At 43.3% G+C, this 22,136-nt stretch overlaps 1 protein-coding gene across 1 annotated transcript in view; it reads right to left on the bottom strand.

Annotated features, from left to right (window-relative positions):
* SNCB (synuclein beta) overlaps positions 1-22,136 on the bottom strand; it is a 70,502-nt gene that overhangs the window by 27,537 nt on the left and 20,829 nt on the right. The window contains exons 4-5 of the mRNA XM_066589836.1: positions 20,512-20,553; positions 12,525-12,643 (exon numbers count right to left, since the gene is read on the bottom strand). Of these exons, the coding sequence (XP_066445933.1) occupies positions 12,525-12,643; positions 20,512-20,553 (161 nt within the window). The remainder of the gene's footprint in view (positions 1-12,524; positions 12,644-20,511; positions 20,554-22,136) is intronic.

Genomic DNA, 22,136 nt, shown 5'->3' with positions numbered 1-22,136 from the left:
GTTGTTGGTTATGTTATGGGGCACTTTGATGGCAGAATTGTCGTTTTTTGTGCTATGGGGCACTGTGATGGCAGCATTGTTGTTGGTTATGTTATGGGGCACTGTGATGGCAGCATTGTTGTTGGTTATGTTATGGGGCACTGTGATGGCAGCATTGTTGTTGGTTGTGTTATGGGGCACCACGATGGCAGCACTGGGCCACCTCAAGCACCTGGTCTCAGGTGCGACTGCTGCCTTTCCACCCCCTCAACTGTGCTTCTGGTCATGTAGCAATTTCATGTGTTACGGGGCACTGTGACGGCAGCACTTTTGTTGGTTGTATTATGGGGCACACTGATGGCGGCATTGTTGTTGGTTATGTTATGGGGCACCACGATGGCAGCACTGTTGTTGGTTGTGTTATGGGGCACCACGATGGCAGCACTGTTGTTGGTTGTGTTATGTTTTATGGGGCAGTGTTGATGTCCACTTTTATAATTCCTTTTTAATTAGCATAGATGCCAAAAAATAAGCTTGCCTCAAAATATCTGCTGCAATCCCCAGAAATATCCTGTCAACGTTTTATAAATTTGTGAAACTGTTTTCCATACTCATATAAATAATAGTTTTATTTATTGATTTATGCATTATATCTCAATATCGTCCTCATTAGAAAATTTCAGATTCTGACCAACCGTATCAAACATGCTGAACAATGATGAGCTTTACCAGCTGTTGTTCAACTCCACTTTTCTAAAATTACCAGTATAGGCAATGGTATTAAAATTATATACCGAGATTCTAAAGACTTTCATACAAGTGCTGTTTGTGGAAAATACCATTTATTTCTTTGTAAATGTAAGAGATTTTCCTTGAAGAAGGGGCCTGTGGACTGTGAGTCCTGTTGTTAATGCAATACATGATTTATTATATATTGATTAGTCGTTGTTTTATAATGTTTGAGATTATGTGCTGCCACCTACTGGTATAATGCTGTATTACCTTCAGAGTGTGTGGGATGGGTGGTTGTGCTTCCACCCATTACTGTGGTAAGGTGAGGCATGAGGACGCTCTCTCACCTGCCAGTACATATAGATTTGGAGGTGCGCCATTAGAGAGTTTCAGGCGCCAAGTGATCATGTGAAGAAGTTGGCTACCGACTGGACCATTCCCTCAACACCTCCGGTAGACCCTGGAAGCCTGGAACTATAGTTGGGCTCCTATCAACCCTGTGTTCCTTATGGACACAGCAGTTTACCTGGCTAATGGAGAGAGGGAGTTGTGCACTTCCCGGAGACTACTACAGTATCATCTCCAACCTCCCCCTTGCCATTGCACCTGGCAACAGCAAGAGAAACCAGTGCCTACAGTACTTCCAAATGAGACCTGGCGAGTGGACCAAAGCCAACCTGATACTCCGGGGAATTCTTATTAACTTACCGACTGACTTATAACTCCGCTCTGTGGATGAGTGAGATGAAAGCCTTGTTGTTGTATGGAAACATCAAAGTGCACCAACCCTCGTGCTGCGAGAGAAGTTATTTAGAGACTCTGTTATATTATCTCCTTTAGCTTGTATATGTTGAAAGACTAAGGACTTACCCTGATCTGTTCCTGTTACTTGGGATCAATTCTTCAGAGCACAATTTTTCTCGCTGAGCGAACTATTAACAAGTTACTGTTTTCTGTTAACAAAGTGAACTTTGCAAAATAGCTTTGTGGACCATGGCTTACATAGCTAATTTGTATGACTAGAAGCCCATGGTGACTCTTCGTCAGGCTGGTGACCGCCAGTATGTTCGGGCCCATGGATGTATTGTTGGGTGAAAACCAGAGAGCTTCCCAGTTGGGGAGTGAGTGAGTGAGCTGGAGCATCATCTAGGAGCCCCTGAGGTAAGACCCCCATCTCCAAACTGGTGGTGCCACCCTCCATTACACACCTGAGGGATTAATGCTAAAAGGACTGCAGAAGTGATAATGCATGGATGTGCTACGATGGCCACTCCAAACAGAACTGAGCATATGCCCTAAGAAGGTTCTAGTGAGATGTTGTCCACACTTTAAGAGGACAGTGCAGATACTGTTAGTGAGTGGAGGTGTTGCTGGATCGGTAAAACAGCCTGCAGAGGAGCTACTGCTGCAGAGAGGAAGAGGCAGCAGAAACCTGAACCCCTAAGAGGGACTGTTTGAGTTGCTGCTGCTTTATGGCCTGAGTGAACGCCAGGATCCAGGGCGAAGAGCAATCTGCAGGATAGTGTGGCACCACACAACTGAGCAATGGACCAAGACCAAAGATGACACCTAGGAGTTTGCTGTCAAAGAATCATGAGCCGGCCTCAGTAAAAGCCTCTAAGTATGCACATCGTAAGGATGTAAACAGTTAAACAGGCCTATTGTGTAGTCTTGGACTATATTGGTGTTTACGGGTACGAACTTAGAGAGTGTCACAGGGACGCGAGCCTACTGAATAGAGACATGTCAATGTGAGTTTGATAGCAAAGTGTTAAACCAAAAAAGTACAAACTGTGTGATTTATATTTCGGTTTAACAGAATTGATCTCTTTAAAGCATTATTGATACTGTTTTCCGCATTACTGTTATTTTGCATTGTGCCGAGATTATTAATCTCAAGATTTAGTTAGCCGTAGTCAGCGTTAAGTAAATCTATGCTAAAAGTTAAATTGCTTTCTTGTTATCCTATATAGCCCATTTTTGTTTTTAACGTTTGCAAATAAATATTGCACATTTTTGTAACACCATCTGCTGCATCATATTCTGAATCTGTGTCGCATTACCACTACCTGCAATGCAAACGCATAACTGATGTTCACTGTTCACCTCCATTGGCTAAACACAAGCATAGTGATTAGGGCAGCATGAGCTGTTAATACTCTGGTTGCAGCATTACACCAGCGCAGTCAGGGCTCCTACCCACTAGCGATATTTTTTCCTGCGATGTGACAGCGATGATTTTCAACAGTTTCATACTCATTTGCGATTTTTCACTCCAGCTTCGCATCGCAGAGAAGAAATCTGCGATATCGCTCAGTGTTTTCAATGGGGCCATCAGCAGCAGCGCTAGCCCCATTGAAAACATAGGGAGTATATCGCGGACTTCTGCCACGGCTGTGGCAGGGGTTTCCTTCATCCCGCGGTGTCCTTTGTCACAGATGTGGCAGAAGTCCAGGATGCTATCCCATTGCTTTTGATGGGGTCGGCGCTGCTGCAGCCCCATTAAAAGCAGTGGGTTGTAGGCAACTCTCGTAGCAATGATTTTCGGGAAAGGGCTTGAAATATAAGCGCTTCCCTGAAAATCATCCCTAGCTGGTGAAAAAAAAATTATATACTCACCTCTCCACCGCGCAAGCGCGTCCTCCAGCTAGCTCCCCGGCATTGCTGTAAAGCTCTTTCAGCAGGCAGGGATTTTAAAATCCCCGCCTCCTGGAAGGGCTGTGCTGATTGGCTGAGCGCTCAGCCAATCACAGGCAGCGCACAGCCATTCAGCAATGAATGGCTAAGTGCTGCCTGTAATTTTGCATGTAGATTTTGATACGAGCTTGCCAGCAGAATTAAGCCATTTTCAATTCTTCATCAAGATTTGCACAGGGGCTGTGGATTTTGCAGTGCGTATTGCAGAAATGTTCTGCTTGTGCCTTCGCAAAATGCAGAGAATAGAAATCATTGAGTTCAATAGGATTGTTCACATGCACGTATTTTTCCTTCACATTTCGGTCTGCAAAAAATCCTCTGCAGCATGCTCTATTTTTCTGCGCATTTGTGCACCTAAAGTCTCATTGAATGGGGATGCGCAAATGCGTGAAACCCTGTGTAATTGTGCAGAAAAAAGAACACATATGGAACTCATTAGACTAATTAGCCCTTCCAATCGGTGTATATTTTTTTGCTGCATCTAAATGTACATGCCTTGTGGGTGCAAAAAGTACAGTGAAATATGCTGATGCACATGGAAAAAAGCATTGTTCATTCTCAAAAAACGCTATGCTCATGCACGCACAAATATACATATGCCTGTGTGAAGGGGCCTAAGGCAGGAGTCTTATATGCATGAGATGTATGCTTTCCCAGCCCACCTGTCGCTAACTAACAGCTTTTTGCCTAATGGGGTCACTCAAAAGGGGCAGTTTGTATGGGGTTAAAAATGTGCCAAAAACTTTGGCAAAATGCACATAGTTTTGCTACTGCAGTTTTTACTATATCCAAAACTGTAAAATGCACCTTGAGGCCGGCTTCACACAGACAATTGCGCATGCCTTAGTGCAACATTTGGGCTATGGACGAGGATTTTTTTGCACACGTCTCAACGTATTTTACTCTGCTTTTTCTGCCAGCAGGGCATGTTCATTTGTGTTCGGGACACAAAAACACATTGATTGAAATGGCTAATACGTCTAATGAGTTCTAGATGCGTTCTTTTTGCAGAGGAATTCCGTAGTGTTCCACGCGTCTCCTTGCGTATTGTGTGCGCATTTGTGCACCTTCCATTGACTTCTATGGGGAACTTTAGAACCTTGCAAATACGCAGAAAGATAGAGCATAATCTTTTTTTTTTTTGTGCGGTTAAAATGCGCAGGCTAAATACGGGCATGCAAACAAACCCATTGAAATCAATAGTCTCTATTCACTGCGTATTACGCATGTTAAGACGTCCGTGTGAACCCAGCCTGAGGACTCTTTCACACGAGCGTATATCGGTGACCGTTTTCACGGCCGGCCGATATACCCTACACAAGGAGTAACGATGCAACAGCACTCAGTTATAAACCACCATCAGATGTGAGGCACAGGTCCTGTGTGCAAGCTTCACTGATCCCCACTCCTGGGATCCTAGTGTCAATTAGCTGTAGAGAAACGGAGCAGCACCACAGGCTTCCAAAGACAGTTGTTTTTATTCAATCCATACAAAATGGGACAGCAACGTTTCAACTCCTATGGAGTCTTTTTCAAGCTTGAAAAAGACTCCATAGGAGTTGAAACGTTGCTGTCCCATTTTGTATGGATTAAATAAAAACAACTATCCTTGGAAGCCTGTGGTGCTGCTCCGTTTCTCTACAGCTATACCTTACAATCTGATTGAATTCCAATGCATCAGATCACATGGCTGTATTCCTGTGGCATAAAAGTGCTCGGCTGGCCAATATAGCGCCGAGCACTTTTACACCGGGCTGGAAAGATAGTCCTGGAACTATCTTTCTGGCCAGAATACATCAATCACTGCATGGGCTACTATGGGAGCCAATGACAGTGGCCAAAGAAGGGAGGTGGGAGGGAGTTTAGCAACGTGACTGCTAAACTCCCTGCCCTTCTCTCCTCCTCTCTCCTACCCTCCAGCTGTTTGCAATGGGAGGCGGTGGGATCCCATTGCTGGCTATGGACAAGGGACGGAAAGGGAGTGGGAGCTTAGCTCCGCTCCCATCCCACCCCCTCCCATTGCAAACAGCCGGAGGAGAGGAGAGTGGAGGTGAGTCGGCGAGGGAGAGGGAAGGGGGAGATAGCTAAGCTGTCTCCTCACGTCCAACGGCATAGCGGCCTTGGCGTATATGCGCCGGGACTGTGCTGTCCAAACGGGCACACAAACGTTAGATTTGTGCGCTTGTTCATGCGTTTTTACGGCACTGGCAGGCGCACATAAAAACGCCTACGGCCGTGTGAAAGAGACCTGACTGTGCAAAATCAGGAAGATGTCAACCAGCAGCATAACGGGACTAATACATGTCCATGTGTTTAAGCTCTAACTAAATAGTGTTGAAAAGAGATACGCCATTCAATAGGCTATAAATCACAGTCTGCCAGTGGAGGGGTTCTACTATATTGTATCTACTAATGGTTTGTTTTCCCAACTTGGACACCCTCTAATTATCTCTGTAGCATGGATGCCAAACGCCATCCCATTCATTGTACAAATGAAGGGTTCATTCCCTGTCTAATATAGAAGCCATGGCGTCTACAACATAATTGACAATGCAGGAGTCCAAACAATCTACCATAGCAAGAATGAAGTCTGTGCTGCTATCAATGGAAATATCATGGGGTTTCAACGACTTAGGCAATAGGATGTGCTAATTAGACCTTTTATCAATTAAAGTCAATCAATTTTGCAGGCGTATGTTAAGAAGAAATCTTTATCCTCTGATTTCAATATATATACAGAAACGGCGCTGGTAAGAACAGCCATATTTGTATTTGGCTTGCATTTCAGTCATGGTTCCCGTTTAATAACAGGTCTTTTGTCTTACGAGGAGTGATACTGTTCCAGCTGATTTCACCTCTAGCTGTGATCTTTATATCTTCATTTGTCCCACTCGCGGATTAATAAAAAGCCCTCCCTGTATCTGTGATATGCATATTAAATGTCTAATAATTAATGTCATGTTTTGTGGGTTAGCGCCATTGCTGTGCTCAGTTGACATAGAAAATAATCTTTCGCTAAAGCCTGGCTGCTGCGAGTCACAGCTCCGTGCTACGCCTCTGCAGACAGAGAAATAATACATCAGGTAAAACAAATCAGTAGATTGTAAGCAATGTAAACCTAGGGAATGAGCCGCTATTCGGAGTGTAATCTGCAGGAGCGGAGGAGAGGGCCACTCATATCTGTCTGTGGGTCGTATGAACACAGGGATTTATAGGATCAAAAGGGGACCTTGGGTGAGGGGGGCAAGCTTATTCCCTCCAATCAGTCCCCAGCTCGGCATGCTGCCTTCCACCAGTGCTTGTTCTCCTCCTGCCAGTATAAGCTGTGGCCTCATTTTCTCAGCTGTTGCTATTTATAAGCTAAGCTGGAAGCAGTCCCCTCATTGTCTGAGGAGTGTGTGGATTCCAAGATTCTTCTTTCTTACTGCTCCATAGCATGCTTGTATATCCTGTAGATTCCCCTCCTGTTATCTTTTACTTGCCTGCCTTTAATACCAGCCATTACTGGAGCTCAGCTGCTGCTACACCTGAGATAATGTTCAACTCTCTAACAAAAAGTGAAGTGGTATTCATGGACATATTAAAAAAAGATGCAAAAATCTTGCAATGATGCTCTTTACTTAAAAAATGAAAACAATGGAACAGGATATTTAAAAATCTGCTAGTAATCATTCCATATTGGAAGATAGCATTTTCTGTCACAGGATAGATAAATAGGTAATAGGCAAGTAATAGATAAATTATAATTTATAATAGACCAGCGGGACATGTATAATCATTCTAAGGGCTCCCACACACTTGCGTTTGCGTATTTTGTTAACGTGATTGTCAATGGGACTTTCCAATATTAAAAACACAACGCAACGCAATTGCGTTTTTGGTGGTTTCGTTTTTAACATTAGAAAGTCCCATTGACAATCGCGTTGACAAAAAACACAAACGCAAGTGTGTGGGAGCCCTAAGGCCAGTTTCCAATGAGTGTGTTTTAGCTCTGTATTTTGCCCATGTTTTATGGACCATAGTAAAGAGCTAATGTAAATCTATGTATCTATTTTTAACTCCTTAACGCTCCATGATGTACAGTTATGTCATGGAGGATCGAGGTTTGTATAGGGAAGGATCAGGAGTAGAGATGAGCGAGCGTACTCGCTAAGGGCAAATACTTGAGTGAGTAGTGCCTTATGCGAGTACCTGCCCGCTCATATCAAAAGATTCGGGTGCCGGTGGGGGTGAGTGGTGAGTTGCAGGGGGGAGCGGGGGGGGGGGGGAGAGAGATCTCCCCCCTGTTCCTCCCAGCTCTGCCTCCGCCGGCACTATTTTTTAAGATTACTACAGCAAAAAAAAAATATATAAATTTGGTATCATAGTAATCGCACTGACCCATAGAATAAAGTTATCATGTCTTTTTTGCTGCAGTGGGTCCACCACAGAAACAAATATGGTGCAACTATGCTTTCTTTTTTTTTTTCATTTCACTCCACTTAGTATTTTTAAAATGTTTTTCAGTACATCATATGGAGCATTAAAGAGTAAGAGAGTTATGACTTTTACCAAATGGGGAGTAAAAGATTAAAATGAAAAAAAAAGGGCGGGAGGGGGGACAGTTCTTAAGGGGTTAAAGGTGGTATCCAGGCAAAGAAATTTTTTTGAGAAGAGCTGCTCATTCTGCTCTCGTTCCTGTTCCAATGGTACCCAATCCTCCGCTGGTTTCTACTTCCTACAGCAGCAATAATGTCTCCGACAACAGGGTGTGGCAAGGGAATTTACTCTCCTCTGAATCGCTGACCTCACACAGACCAGAATGGACATGACACGTGCATTAATGGCTCCAGGAGACTTGGACTCTTCTAAAATGGACCCCTGCCAGCATTTATTTTCACACCACACAGCAAACTTTGTATAGCATACACAGCATAAAGTCCATATTTTAGGGTTCCCAAACCCACAGAGTCGCCATCACTGCCCCACCGGAGGCATCTTCTTCCATCAGATATGTGACGGTTCCCACAACAGGTCCGCACAGGACCTTACGGGTCCAAACTGGACCTCGGGCTAGCAGCCCTTCCAGTGTGACAGGAACTAAGACTTTTATATGGCCCCCTGCCACACCCATACATGTTAACCCTTTCTCTACCTCTCTATAGCACCAGAAGTCCTATCTGCAGCTCTCTACCGGCCCTTCTTTGTACTGCACGTCTATAAGGGTCATGTGATCACTTCACTCAATCACCAGTTCGCTTTAGCCGGTGATTAGCTGCAGCCACCACATGTCCTGTTGTCGCGATGTTATCACTGCTGCAACTAGAAGCAGAGAGCAGTAGGGGACTGGTCAACGTTGGAACAGAAGTGGTGGGCAATCAAGTGATGTGATCAGCTTTCCAAGAATTTTTTTGAATGGATAAACTCTTCAAATCTAAAAACTGCTGATCACAATGGGTGTAGTTCCCACGGTCCCCTGTAGACCATTGATTTCACCTAATAACTATGTATAAATATATCAGGGGACAATACAAAGATCTCTTTCATCATCTGTTTATACCCAGGACTATGACTGTAACAAGGGAGCGCACTCTACATCTAGAGGAAAGAAGGTTTCTACACCAACATAGAAGTGGGTTCTTTACTGTAAGAGCAGTGAGACTATGGAACTGTCTGCCTGAGGACGTGGTGATGGTGAATTCAATAAACGAGTACAAGAGGGGCCTATAGTTACTTCAGAAGGTGCAGTGATCTGGGGATTACTCTGATTGCCAGACTTGGTGTCAGGAAGAACAGCTGCCAATGGAGGATTGCGGAATGTCTCCCATTGTTTTCAATGGGGAGACTTCACATTGCACCGTATGCACCTATGGTGTGATGCGGGAAAACATCGCTATTGTGTATGACTCCATTCAAAAGAATGGAGTTCATAGTCAGGCATCTCAGAACTCACGATTTTCTCGGCGGTGTGAAAACGGCCTAACGTTTTACTTCACAACCACTCTGTACTCCCTGCTTGCTGCTGACAAGAATATGTGACTACTGTAGCCAATCACTGGCCATAAAAAGCCATTGCTGTGGCCATTGATTGGCTGCAGCAGTCATATTGTCCTTGTCAGCAGCAACCAGGAAATAGGGTGCTTGAGAAGCAATGAAGCTGTAGGAAGACCCCTAAGTTTTATATTATAACTATGAGAAAATGGTGGATTAAACTTCTAATATTGTTTTTTGGGATAATTTTAAAAAATTATTTTTATTTTTTTAGTCCCCTAAGGGACCTTTCAGACTAGACAGAATAAGCCGCATGATGCACCGTAAGCCATAAATTCCACAAGTTATCTGTGGTTTTTCAGGCAGAATTAAACATGGCTTAAAATCTGCTTGTAAGGGCGGCTTCAGACAACCGTATATTGGCCGGGTTTTCACGGCCGGGCAATATACGGTGTCCCTCTCTGCAGGGGAAGGAGGCTGGAAGAGTCGGGAGCAGTGATCTGAGCTCCCGCCCCCCTCTGAGACTTAGCTCAGTGCACTACTCCCGACTCTTCCAGCCCCCCCCCCTGCAGAGAGGGACACCGCATATAGGCCGGCCGTGAAAACCCGGCCTATATACGGTCGTCTGAATGCACCCTAATTCTGCATCAAAGTCTTCCGTTAGACCTGTGAAGTTTGGAGTGGAATTCTGCAGCTGCAAATTTGCCTTCCGTCCCCGTGAAAGACTTGAACTTGCGATAGCTTGATCACTTATACAATATACTGATAGAGACATTTCACATGTGATGGAATTGTCCACAGCAACCGGCGCAGATGAGGATTTTGTCAATCAGTACAGATATAGTTGTGTACTAAACTGCAGATTGCGTTCTATGGAACGTCTTGTGGAATTTCTTGCATGTTTTTGAGCAGATTTTAATTGCGGAATTACATGTCCTGAATGTTAGAAATCTGCAAGAACAATTCCGCAAGACGTCCTTAATTCCGTAGCTGAAGGCTTTTCCACTGCAGAATTTAATCTTGTGGTTTTGAAGTATAGATGCACAGATTTTAACAGATGAGACATTCAAGCCCCATAGTGATAACATTAAAACGCTGAAATGTCCACGCTGGCTAATTCTGTCCCATGTGAAAGGTCCCTTCTACTTCACTATTGCAGTATATTGCACTTGTGCAGACAATCTATTAAGAGTGGCACATCTTAACAGGCATAGCCACATGGCAACTCTAGGGGCTTTATGGACATTTTAAATGGTGCAAAATGCTTTGTGGTTTGACACACACTTGGTAGATAAAGTCTCTGGAAGAGTTTAATGGTTGAATGGTTGCAGAACCACGTGCAGACCCTTGCCAGCAGCTGGAGGACTATGCACCATATCGCAGCCCTGCAGGTCAGGTAGCGACAAAGATGACTCACCCAAATCTTTGCCACTATAGATCTCATTATTGCTACCTCCTCCAGTCGTTGCACTGGCACCTCTGAGGGTTGTTGTGACCACAAGGCCATTACCTACCACAGAAATTAACCCTGTCCACCTAAAGTTGTGTGCAAAAACTGTACACCTCAACCACACTTTCACTTTTGGCAGACAGTGGCCCCAGACCAATGTGTGGAGAACATCATTGAAAAGATAACAATTTTAGAATAAGGCGCAACCGGTAGAATGTCCAAATAGGTAGCAACGTTGCTGCGGGTTTGTATATTCTTCAGGTTATGCCTTATTCCAAAATTTTTACATTGTCAATGATTTTGTCACTGGAACATTTACCTGCGTAGGTTTGACGGTGTCTAGATTGGAAGCACTTGTGAGCTAATCAAAAAATTGCCTTCCGGGGCATATCTCCAATTAGAACTCCATTTTTCACTGAGAGTTCTCGGTCTACCTATCCAGCTTTGGGTTAACTCCACCCCTCCTTTTTCTACTATTGCAATGTTTGGTCAATACAGTTTTACTACACAGTTTATAAGTACCAGTCTAACTTGAACTTGTAACACAGGACACAATATCATTTGAACAATATGTCTTTATGGACATCTGTTACTTTGCCAACTTGGTGCCACTTGCACTACATATTACTTGCAGAAGGATACTACAGACTTTAGTATCGTTATGGAATCCCATTTGTGCAACCACCTGTGGATGTAGTCCCAGCTTCCTCCAACCCGAGCACACTCTTACTCTGTCTGAGTTTCATTTTGGCCTTTGACCAGGCCATTGGTCAGACACTCCTTAGTACTATGATGAACTATCTTAGGGCTTTTATAATGCTTTGTAAGCAATTAGCAGTCATTGGCTTCCTAGATAACAGTCTTTGTCCGATTGACCAGCCTCTGTGACTCTTCTGAAGGTGTCCAGATCTAGGATCCATCTCACTACTGTATCTTAGCCTCTCAGCATGCACCTTGAAACTATGTGAACTATCCATTGTGCCAAAATATCCAAATTCCCTAAATGGAAACACAATATCACAACTTACTTCCCAGAATCTAATTAGATGGCTGGTTTGAAGATATGATAGCTAATCCTTCCTGTATGCTGTGGAGCAAAAAACCATGTACAGAGTGGAATCATCATCTATCCTATCATCAGTATCACTTATGTGGATAATGGGAAAGATCATGATACCATGCTATGTAGGAAATAAATGTGTTATGTCTTAGATGAAGCAGGCAAGAAGAACCTCAAGATGTCTGAATCACAGAAACCCAGGATGCTTAGAGAGCAACCAGACCCTGACGAAAAAGGAAATTTGCTTATTAATTTTTATATCTGAGAGGCAGGTATCCTTCTACATGAACCTTTAGGATCGGCCTACACATATAGTTTTGGTAGTGCAACATTTAAGATAGTCCATAGTAATAGGTCATTTCACACAAGCATCCCAGGCTGTGGGACTAATAATGTAAATTCACAGCACCATAGAATTTCGATCAGTAAATCCATGGTCTGGCCAGTTACTCATCTCTAATATGGATGCAAAAATGCACCCGTATTACGCTTGTGCGCACATACTCTGACTTTTGTGGAATTTACTTGTGACTATTGCATGACAAATATAGCAGCTAGAATGATATAGCATAAGAAAGGTCACCAATAAAAGTTGACGTCATATGATAGTCATTAATTAAGTTGCCAACATCCCACCTTTATATCCGTTGGAAATTCGTCCTTCTTCACAAAGCCAGTGGCTGCGGCAATGTTCCCAGCTCCAGACATGACAGCCCCACCCAGCTGAGATGCCTGCTCTTTGGTCTTCTCAGCCACTGTTGGAATAAGAAAAACAAGTTAAAATAAGGCGGAGGTAGTAAAGAAGTGGCTTAACAGAGGAAAAAATTAACTTGAAATATGCACCAACGTAGTATTTCTTAACACATTCTTCGGTTTCTTACACTACACCATGCACTATGTCCACATCTAAGGCTCTGTGAGCAAAAGGCTAAAAGCTGCCCATGGAAATGATTATTTTTCATAGAATTGCCACACATACAGTATATAGAATATTATAATTTAAGAGTTCAAGAGAGGCCTGGACGCCTTTCTTGAGCAATACAATATTATATGTTATAATCACTGATATCTTCAGAAGGGCCAGAGGTTATTCCAATTGCCAGAATGGAGTCGGGAAGGATTTTTTTCCCCTTAAATGTGGAAAATTGGCTTCTACCTCATAGGTTTTTTTGCCTTCCTCTGGATCAACATTGGGGGTAATAGGCTGAACTAGATGGGCATTTTCTTTTGTAAGCTCTACATACTATGTTACTATAACACTTAGCAATGTTGTAGTCAACAATGTTATCATGTCTTTAGGCATCTTAAAGGCTATGTGAACTTTTTTCAACCCTCTTTCATTGTTTTAATGAATCCAAAATAATAAAAAAAGAAAACATTGTAAATACTCTGGATTAACCCTTTCCAATCCACTGTCTGACGTCTGAAGACATTCTGATTGAAGGCTGTACAGCTCCGATGTCGGAAGACATCCGGCAGGGTATTCTTACTGTGTATTACTGGCCGCTCTGTTGTCGGGGCCTCTCCAGCATGTCACATACCGCAGTACTTGCCTTAGCCAGCAGATGGTGTCATTGTATAATGGTAGAAAGAGAAAGCCCTCTAGGAAAACCCTGAATCTAAAATTGGATTGCAAAGGGTTAAAAATATCTTACAGTTTTCAGCATCCAAGTCCTACAAAAAGCTATATGTCTCTGCAGTTACAGACTTCAAGCAAACCTTATGTATAGCCAGACTTTTGCTCTTGCTTCCAGGGAGTAGATGGAATGGAGTATGACTCCAGAATCTGACCACACAGGCTTGGTTTGTAGTCTGTAACCATGGATGTATAGATGCTGAATCAAGACTATTTGTAAATGGTTTTACTCTGTTCTTATCTTTCCTGGTGAAATTTTAATAGTTTGGAAATAAAACTATCCTTTTATGGATGCTGGACTTTCACTTTTTTACACGGTCTGCGCATCCTTTGCTGCAAGGTGAAGTGGATTTATTTTCATTTATTTGCAAAGGTGTTAATTTTTTTGTATTTTAGATGCACTAAAGCAAAAAAAAAAGGTTTGCGGAGGTGTTCACTATCCTACAAGAAGTACTTGGACATCTGAGCAAAAAACAAAAGTAGAATTTATTTACTTGTTAATACTTAGTGGGGCCTGCTTTGGTCCTAATGACATTGGAAAACTCTGCACCAAAACCCACATGTTTAACATGCAGATTTTGTAGCAGATATGCAGCAGAATTTATGTGGATTTCATGAAATAAGGATAGTGATGAGCGAGCATACTCGCTAAGGGCAATTGCTCGAGCGAGCATTGCCCTTAGCGAGTACCTGCCCGCTCGAGAGAAAAGGCTCGGGTGCCGGCGGCGGGCAGGGAGCTGCGGGGGAGAGCGGGGAGGAACAGAGGGGAGATCTCTCTCTCCCTTTCCCCTCCCCCTTCCCTGCTCCACCCTGCTGCCTGGCACAACTCACCGCTCCCCCGCGCCGTTACCCGAACCTTTTCTCTCGAGCGGGCAGGTACTCACTAAGGGCAATGCTTGCTCGAGCAATTGCCCTTAGTGAGTATGCTCGCTCATCTCTAAATAAGAAGCCATTCCCTTGCAAATCCACCTCAAAATCCATGTCAGACATGTGGCTTTTGGCGTGGATTTTTCTGCTCAGAATACTCTGCCACATGTGAAAGCACCCTAAGGTCTCGTTCACACGACCGTATGCGATCGCGGCTAAAAATTGGATGAAAGAAGATTAGCCATGATCAAGTCCCGATCTTAATTAGCGTTTTGTCATCAATTCACACGAGCAGCTGTGGTGTATCGGCGAAAAAATACGCTGTAGCGTCGATATCATTTTACAGCATATAATGCAGCTAAACTCCCTCAGTCTTCCTTTTTTCCAGCTCCCACAGAAGTCTATGGGAGCTGCCAGCGTATCTCTGAGAAAAGATAGGGCAAGAGCTATCTTTTCACGCGCCATATAAAATCAGTCGCCGTTTTCAGTCACCGATGTCCTATCCTTCCCAGGAGATTTTTTTATAAGCACCTAAAAATCGCTCATCTGCATGAACACATTGCAATCCAATGCTTCAGATGATCACAATTTTTTGCTAAATTAATCATGTATATACATGAGCATAAGCATATGGTCATGTGCATAAGGACTTAGAATACCTGCACATAGCCGATATCGTGCTCGTCATCAGGTGAATTCTCCGCGGATATGAGGCGTTTTTATGTCAAAGCCCCCTCCCATGACTTCAGGGATGTAGCAATCCTCTGCCGTATTTGTCAGCCGCAGCGGAGGATCACGCAGTTTCTCCCATTGCTTCTAATGGGAGACCTCACATTGCGCGCATGTAGCACATGGTGCGATGCTGTCGCCGGCTCCATTGAAAAAAATTGGCAGTGCTATGCGAGAGCACGCAGTGAGGTAGAACCTGCCATGATTTGTTTCCCGCATGGCATCGTGGTGCCATGCGGGAAAACATCACTCATGTGTATGACGCCATTTAAAAGAATGCAACGCGTAAATCTTACTCAATTTTCCCACCCGTGTGAAGCCGGCCTAAGGCTACATTCACACAGGAGAGCGTGATATTGGGCCGAGAAACGCGGCTTGATATTGCACTTGCCAACACGTCGCACAAGACTCACACCAAAGTAAACCTGTAGATTATTAATTTCTAGTTAGTTAAAAGACAGGGACAGAAAGCTCGTGAAACAGAACCCAAAATAGTGTCCATTGCACACATTAAGGGTGGTGTCGGATGAGCGTAGGTGCAACTTTGCCGGCTCTTCAAACTCTGCGCCAGAGCACCACAGTTTTAAAAAAAACATGGTAAGATAGGTGCTGCCCGTTCTTTCTCGCACGTAGTATCTACTACATGCGGGAAAGATAGGGCAGCTCCTATTTTTTCTCGCCTATACAATTAACGGGCGAAAACCGGGTTAGTGTAAACAAAACCACTGGAATCCTATTGAAATAAGTGTTCTCTTTTTGTCCCGCTATGCAGCCGTGATTATCATGGCCGCATAACGGGAGAAAACCTTGTACATCTAAATCTGCCCTTATCCCTGTAGTTCCATCCGGGGGTTGCCAACCTGATATTTTTCTTTTTCCTACATACCTTTAAAAAAAAAAAATTTACAGTCACCATTTTTTATGGATACATTAAAAATCATAATACATCTTAAGGTTTATAAGTGATACATGTCTGCGGTCTAGAATACTGATATAAACACATTAGTAGCATCTATTGGCAGCTCTATACTGATCATTACAATCGTAATAACCTGCACAAGCTCTTCCAGCTTCAAAAAAAATTTCGGACACATCAAATTTTTTTTTATGGGCAGTGGAAAAAAATTCCCGATTTTTATAGGCTGTCCAAGAATTTTAGGCCAGTCTAAACTAAACATGTCTGCAGAGGCGACAGGACCTATTTAAATTAGACCTGTAGAAAAGGTCATACAGAAATGACTTCTTGTTCCTGAATGCAACTCTTCAGAAGTCTTGGCTGCACTCTCTTCCACTATTTATAAACTTTAAGGTGACAAGCTGAGTTACAAAAGAAACATTAGGCTTGAAAAAGTTAACAAACTAAATAATGTAACAAAGCCTGCAGCGATCCTAAATCTGTAACATAATATGTAACAGGGTGACAGAACCCTGCTCCACTTTCTTAGTCAGACTGCATTGCTAGATGGTGGTTAGTGTAGGAGTTGGAAGCATTCTCACTGCCATAGCTTGATTGATAAGGGCAGTAAGATGTTCCCACTCTGGCTACGTCAAATTATTATATCCTTTTTCTAAAGCTCGGCTCATGCTATAAAATATTGCATATGAAATATGCAACAAACATCATTATTATATTGTATCTAGTATATCACAAAATTTATTTTTACTAATTAAAACCTGATAAACATTTTTCCAATCTGTTTTTCTTTTCTGATTGTAGAGGTTTTTTTTATTCTGTTGTCTGTACATGACTATGGGGGCGGCCATCTTTCCTGAATTGAACAGCATTTATTTGGGGGATTTAGAGATGAGTTTTACTGCAGCCTCGTGGGCCATTCACACAATGGACAGAAGGGGACCCATTGACTTGTATGGAAGACTGTTCTAGACATGCTCTGTAACCTGTACAGAGGTGATTTTGCAGGGAGGGGAGTAGATAGTCACAGCTCGTACAACCTCGGAAGGATGGAAGCCTGCGTTAACCTTGAGTTGGCTACCTGAACCACACAGGTTGTGAGCAAGAGCTTAGGACTGCATTTCTGCTGCCTTAACACTCTGCTGCCACACCAAGCTCAATGGTTTTGTTTTGCCCTGTTACACAGTTGTGATTATCACACAGGAGCTATAGAATGGAGATAGAGTGGACCAGAGATCTCTTCTAGTCAACCCGCCTCCATTAATGGCAAACAGGCAGTCACTCGGGATCTTTTGTTAATAGAAATTTTGTAACTATAAATAAAAAAAAAGTCACCAACAATTCTTTAAAAATACGTTTAATCTAAAAATGAGATTATTATTTATTTCTGATGACACATTCCCTTTAAAAGTGCTCCAGCAATGTCAAGAAATATACTGTAGTCACATGGATATTTTTCTCCCTCTCTGATGGTTCCTCAGAAACAGTGGGCAGACCAGAAGTTCACACTATTTAGAATCCTCACCCCATGCGTTTCCTGCTGTATTGAAAGACAATAGATCGACATGCAATACAGCTAAACAGGACAGAAGATTGTTCTTTATTATCCTCACAATATTGAATAAAATACAGGCATGTCGGCATCCAGCTTATTGATAGGCCTGTATTTTATGTATCCTTTTCAGTATAATAAAAATGCTTAGAAGATCTCGGTCTCATTTTGGCTGCATTAGGCCCAATATCCACGGGCGGGTTTGATTTGCAGAATCCGTGCGGGGCACCATGGGAAACATGGGCGTCCGCAAATAAAATGAAGCATGCAGATTTGATTTGCGGACCTTTTGGTCCAAAAAACAAATCACAGCATGCTCCATTTCAGTGCGGAACCCATACAGATGGCTTCCATTGAAGTCAATGGAGCCGTCCAATACGCGGCCCATCTGCAATTGAATTGCGGATGGGCTGTGGATTCTGCGTGAAAGCAGGAGTCCAAAAAGACTACGCATGCGTGGTGGCGCGCTGGCCGGCTCTTCCGCATGCATTCACAGACCAGAAACTAAAAGACCCGGACAGCATACAGAAGACCCGGATAGGTTACTATCTATGTCTATGTCAATCCACTGTCTTTAAATAAAGCAGGAAAAGTCTGGAATGGAGAACCTGAATAGTGTAAACTTGCTGTCTGCCAACTGTTTCTGAGAAGCCATCGAAGGAAAAAATGAAAAAATTACATTCACGTGACTATAGTTCTTGGCATTACTGGAGCGCATTTAAAGGGCCACTCCAGGGATTTTAAAAATTCATTCATTATGTAGCTATTCATTATGTAGTTATTTCTTTCTGTCTAAAACTCCTGGCCTCTTTCTCCTCAGATGGTCATGAGATCTCAATTCTAACCAGTTCAGATCTACTTGGGGGTTATGTGTTCATTTTCTAGTCAATTTTACGGCCTATGTGATGCTGTTGCCTAAATCTATCACAGAAGTTTTGATGAGGGGAAGATAGACACTTCTGTCAAAGTTACTGATGATGATCACAGGGCTCCTGTCACACAGTTACAATATAGGAGATCACAGCTCATCCTCCTTACTGTATACTTATGATCTGTAGCTTATTTAGGTGAATATAGAAGGTAATGATAATTAAACTATCCCCCTGTAGGTAGAATGGTCTAACCCAGAGGCGTAACTTGAAGCTTCTGGGCCCCAATGCAAAACCTGTAACAGGGCCCCCAACTAATGCTTTATTCATAGTACTGGGTGACCTATATGGAGAAGAGAGGACTTATGGGCTCCGTAAGGCTCGTGGGCCCAGATGCAACTGCATCCTCTGCATTCCCTATAGTTACACACCTGGTCTACCCCTAGGTACAGCAGGGCTCATTACATCATGGAAAACATATGAAACTGAAATTAAAACACCTAACTCTCAGTATGGTGGCTGAAAGGAGGCTGTACTGCAGGGAAGTGCCTGGATTACACAAAACAGACCCCCAGAGTGTGACGGGTAATCAGATGAGAACGGCAGAGATGGGAAAATGTGTTTTTGCAGGAGTGGCCCTTTAAGTACTTTTATTTCTTTATTCAGAGGATTGGGACATTTCTCAGTATTTGCTCCCCCACTGGTCGATAAGTATTCATTGCAGTGCAGTTTTTTTTATTCTTGTTAATGATATGTATTAAATGTATTAATAGTGCCGTAGTCAATGTGCTCAAGTAAACCAAACTATGTATGCTACTAACTGAAAGATCCATGTTCAGTGGTTTACACAAAACATAGTAGGATTCAAGCTTGTTAGACTTCCAATAGCTTGATTTAGCATTATCCAAATGTTCTTTACCAGTGGATCATGTCTTGTAAAAGCCTAGCATCTCATACTGTACATACGATTCTAAAGCCTAAGATTCAAGAAGGTATGTACCATAGAGGCAGTGGCTTATATAGCGACCCTGGATAGAGGGACCTCAGCCCAGGTTTGCTACAGCCCTTATTTTAATGGGTAGTGAGAACTTGTGTAGAACTCCCCTTAAGTTGAATGCACACGAGTGGAAATTCCGCAGCAAAATTTTCTGCAGACTTTCCGCTGCCATAGGATAGCCTTGGTTTATGCAACACTATGCAGACAACCGCGATTTGACCATGTGAAAACTCAGGGGCCTACACAAAAATATCACAGCTGACGCACTGGCTCTGCTCTGCGCATGTGCGGCTGTGCGCCAGCCAGTACATCGCAGAGCGAAGACACCGGAGGAGGTGAGCCGCGGGTCACTGGCGGGGCACGGATCACATCCCGCTGCAAGAATTCTCTCAACGGGATTCGACTCGGCTGTCTGCATTCACCCTTAACCTACGGATAACGGAAAGGAGAAGGGAGGTCAACAAGTACCAAGTCTTCTAGTTTCAGATGGCTCGAAATTTCATAGCGTTAACCAAAACCAGAAGGGGGCCACATTTTATTTTTTGCTATCAGGAGACCTAATCTAAATGTATGCCATTGGTAATGTCTATATTCCTGCACTAGTAATAAGCCAATCTATTTGTGACAGGTGGACTGATATATGTCAATCTTGCTGAGCCGTGTAGGTTCCTGAGATGTCTGCACGGATCTTTCCCCGAGAAACTTCAAAGATTTCACTGTATTTATGTAAAATATTATGCAGTGTAACTGCAGAGCTCCATATGTTCCAACCCACACATGACTAAACAAGCTGTTTGTCTGTCATATCATATCATGGATCTATTCACATCCCATGTCTTTACTTTCAGATTTAGATGTAAACATGCAGAAGATGAGCAGTAGCTACTTGTATTAATTGCATTAGCTCAGCCTGGGCGATCTCAGTCACCCGTTAGCTTTTGATCCTATTATGACCAGAGCTGGCTCTGGCTGCTGGACCGCCTGAGGTGCTGTGTCACACAGATTAGCAGTCTTTGTAGCGGCAGTAAGAACAGAGCTTTCCAACAATGGCGACACTGACCTGAAGCCACTCCTTGTACTACTCCATCTCTGGTTTTGCTTCCTAAAAAAAGAAGAAAACATGAACTGTTACAAAATGTTAACATAGAAATTGTATATACAGAATGTTTACAAATAAAGAGATTCAGTACGAAGTGCAAAATAAACATCATCAGTCCTATGAACACTCCCTGCACAAAGGGACATTAGTTTGATAAGATAAGCCATCACTACTGGATAAAGTGGAGGGGGGGAGGGGGGGGTACTATTACTACCCTGCTGATCAGTTGTTTGAAGGAGCTGAGGCTCTCGTATCAAGTGCTGGTTATAGGTTAGATGGCAGCTTGTGCAGAATATTTTCTTGGCTGCCCCTCCCCCCATCATAAGGAATAATTATTTATATTGCACTGATTGACGGTCTGCTTCTGCAGAATGCAGCAGGACAGCAGTATCCCCACACCAGAATACATTGTGAATGGATACTGTACCAGAACTAATCTCATAAAGCTCATAATATAAATACAGCATAGAGCCAAGCTCAGTATGTAAATATAGCACCATAACCAAACTAATAACATACATACAGCATGAACGAACGTCACTACATAGATTCAATACCAGAACCAAGCTCATAATATAAATATAACCCCAGAGCAGAGCATAACAAAGCATAAATGCAGCAGCAGAAAAAAGCCATTATGTTGTGAGTGTGCTGATGGATTGACAGCGGTGCTTCAGAACATCAGAAGGGACGGGTGAGTCGGATTCCGAATGCGGAATCCCCCACCGGAATCTGGCTCTAGCAGCATCGGCATCTGCGCGTACCTGCTTTCATTTTCTTCTTTCTGTACTGTGGATGGTCCGCACTGCTCGCTGTCGGACATGCGCAGTACCTTTTTTTTTTTTTTTCAAACTCCTGCTTTTCCCTTGGAATCTGCTGGGGAATTGCGGACAGGCTGCGGGTCGGATGGCTTCCATTAACTTCAATGCAAGCCGTTCGTGCAGAGTCCACAGGAAAAGTGAGCATGCTGTAATTTTTCATTCGTGAGCAGAAACCACAATTGGTTTACGCTTGTGTGCATGAAGAATCACTTTTGCATTACATGGCCTTATTTGCTGTGGAATCCAGAGGCGGTCCCCCATAGGGTGCATTTCCCCATAGAGTGAGGAGGAGAACGATTCATGTAGCTCAACAAGACGCTACCGCATGGATGGAGAAGATCACCTGGCTGGGTGGACCTAAGAGGGGGACATTTCCTACATCAACCTAGTGCTCCCCCTGCAAGCAAGTGGCCTGTGAGCAGTGCGATCACACTGGTTGCACATAGCTAAAACCGACCATGATTATGTCCCCTTCATCATTTACACTGGTGTGTTGTGCACAATGCCATACGTTTAGGTGAATTGAATGGGCAGTTGCTGCAACACCAAGCGGAGTGACAACTAACAGTAAAGCAAAAAGCAGTGTGAGCAATGAAGGCAGCACAGTGCAGGGCGCAGTGGTATTCTGCTAAGGGGTCCTCTGTAAAAATGTTGAGGCCATGGATAGGAAAACCCCTTTAACTAAGATTCATGAACATACACCTTCTAATTTACACAATTTTACTAACCGCTCAGTGAAGACCTTCCTACGGTATTTTGAAGGCC

This window comes from Eleutherodactylus coqui, chromosome 2, assembly GCF_035609145.1.
Source record: "Eleutherodactylus coqui strain aEleCoq1 chromosome 2, aEleCoq1.hap1, whole genome shotgun sequence".
Lineage (NCBI taxonomy): Eukaryota > Metazoa > Chordata > Amphibia > Anura > Eleutherodactylidae > Eleutherodactylus > Eleutherodactylus coqui.
The sequence above is the reverse complement of the archived record's forward strand: the minus strand, read 5'-3'. Positions and strand labels throughout refer to the sequence as shown.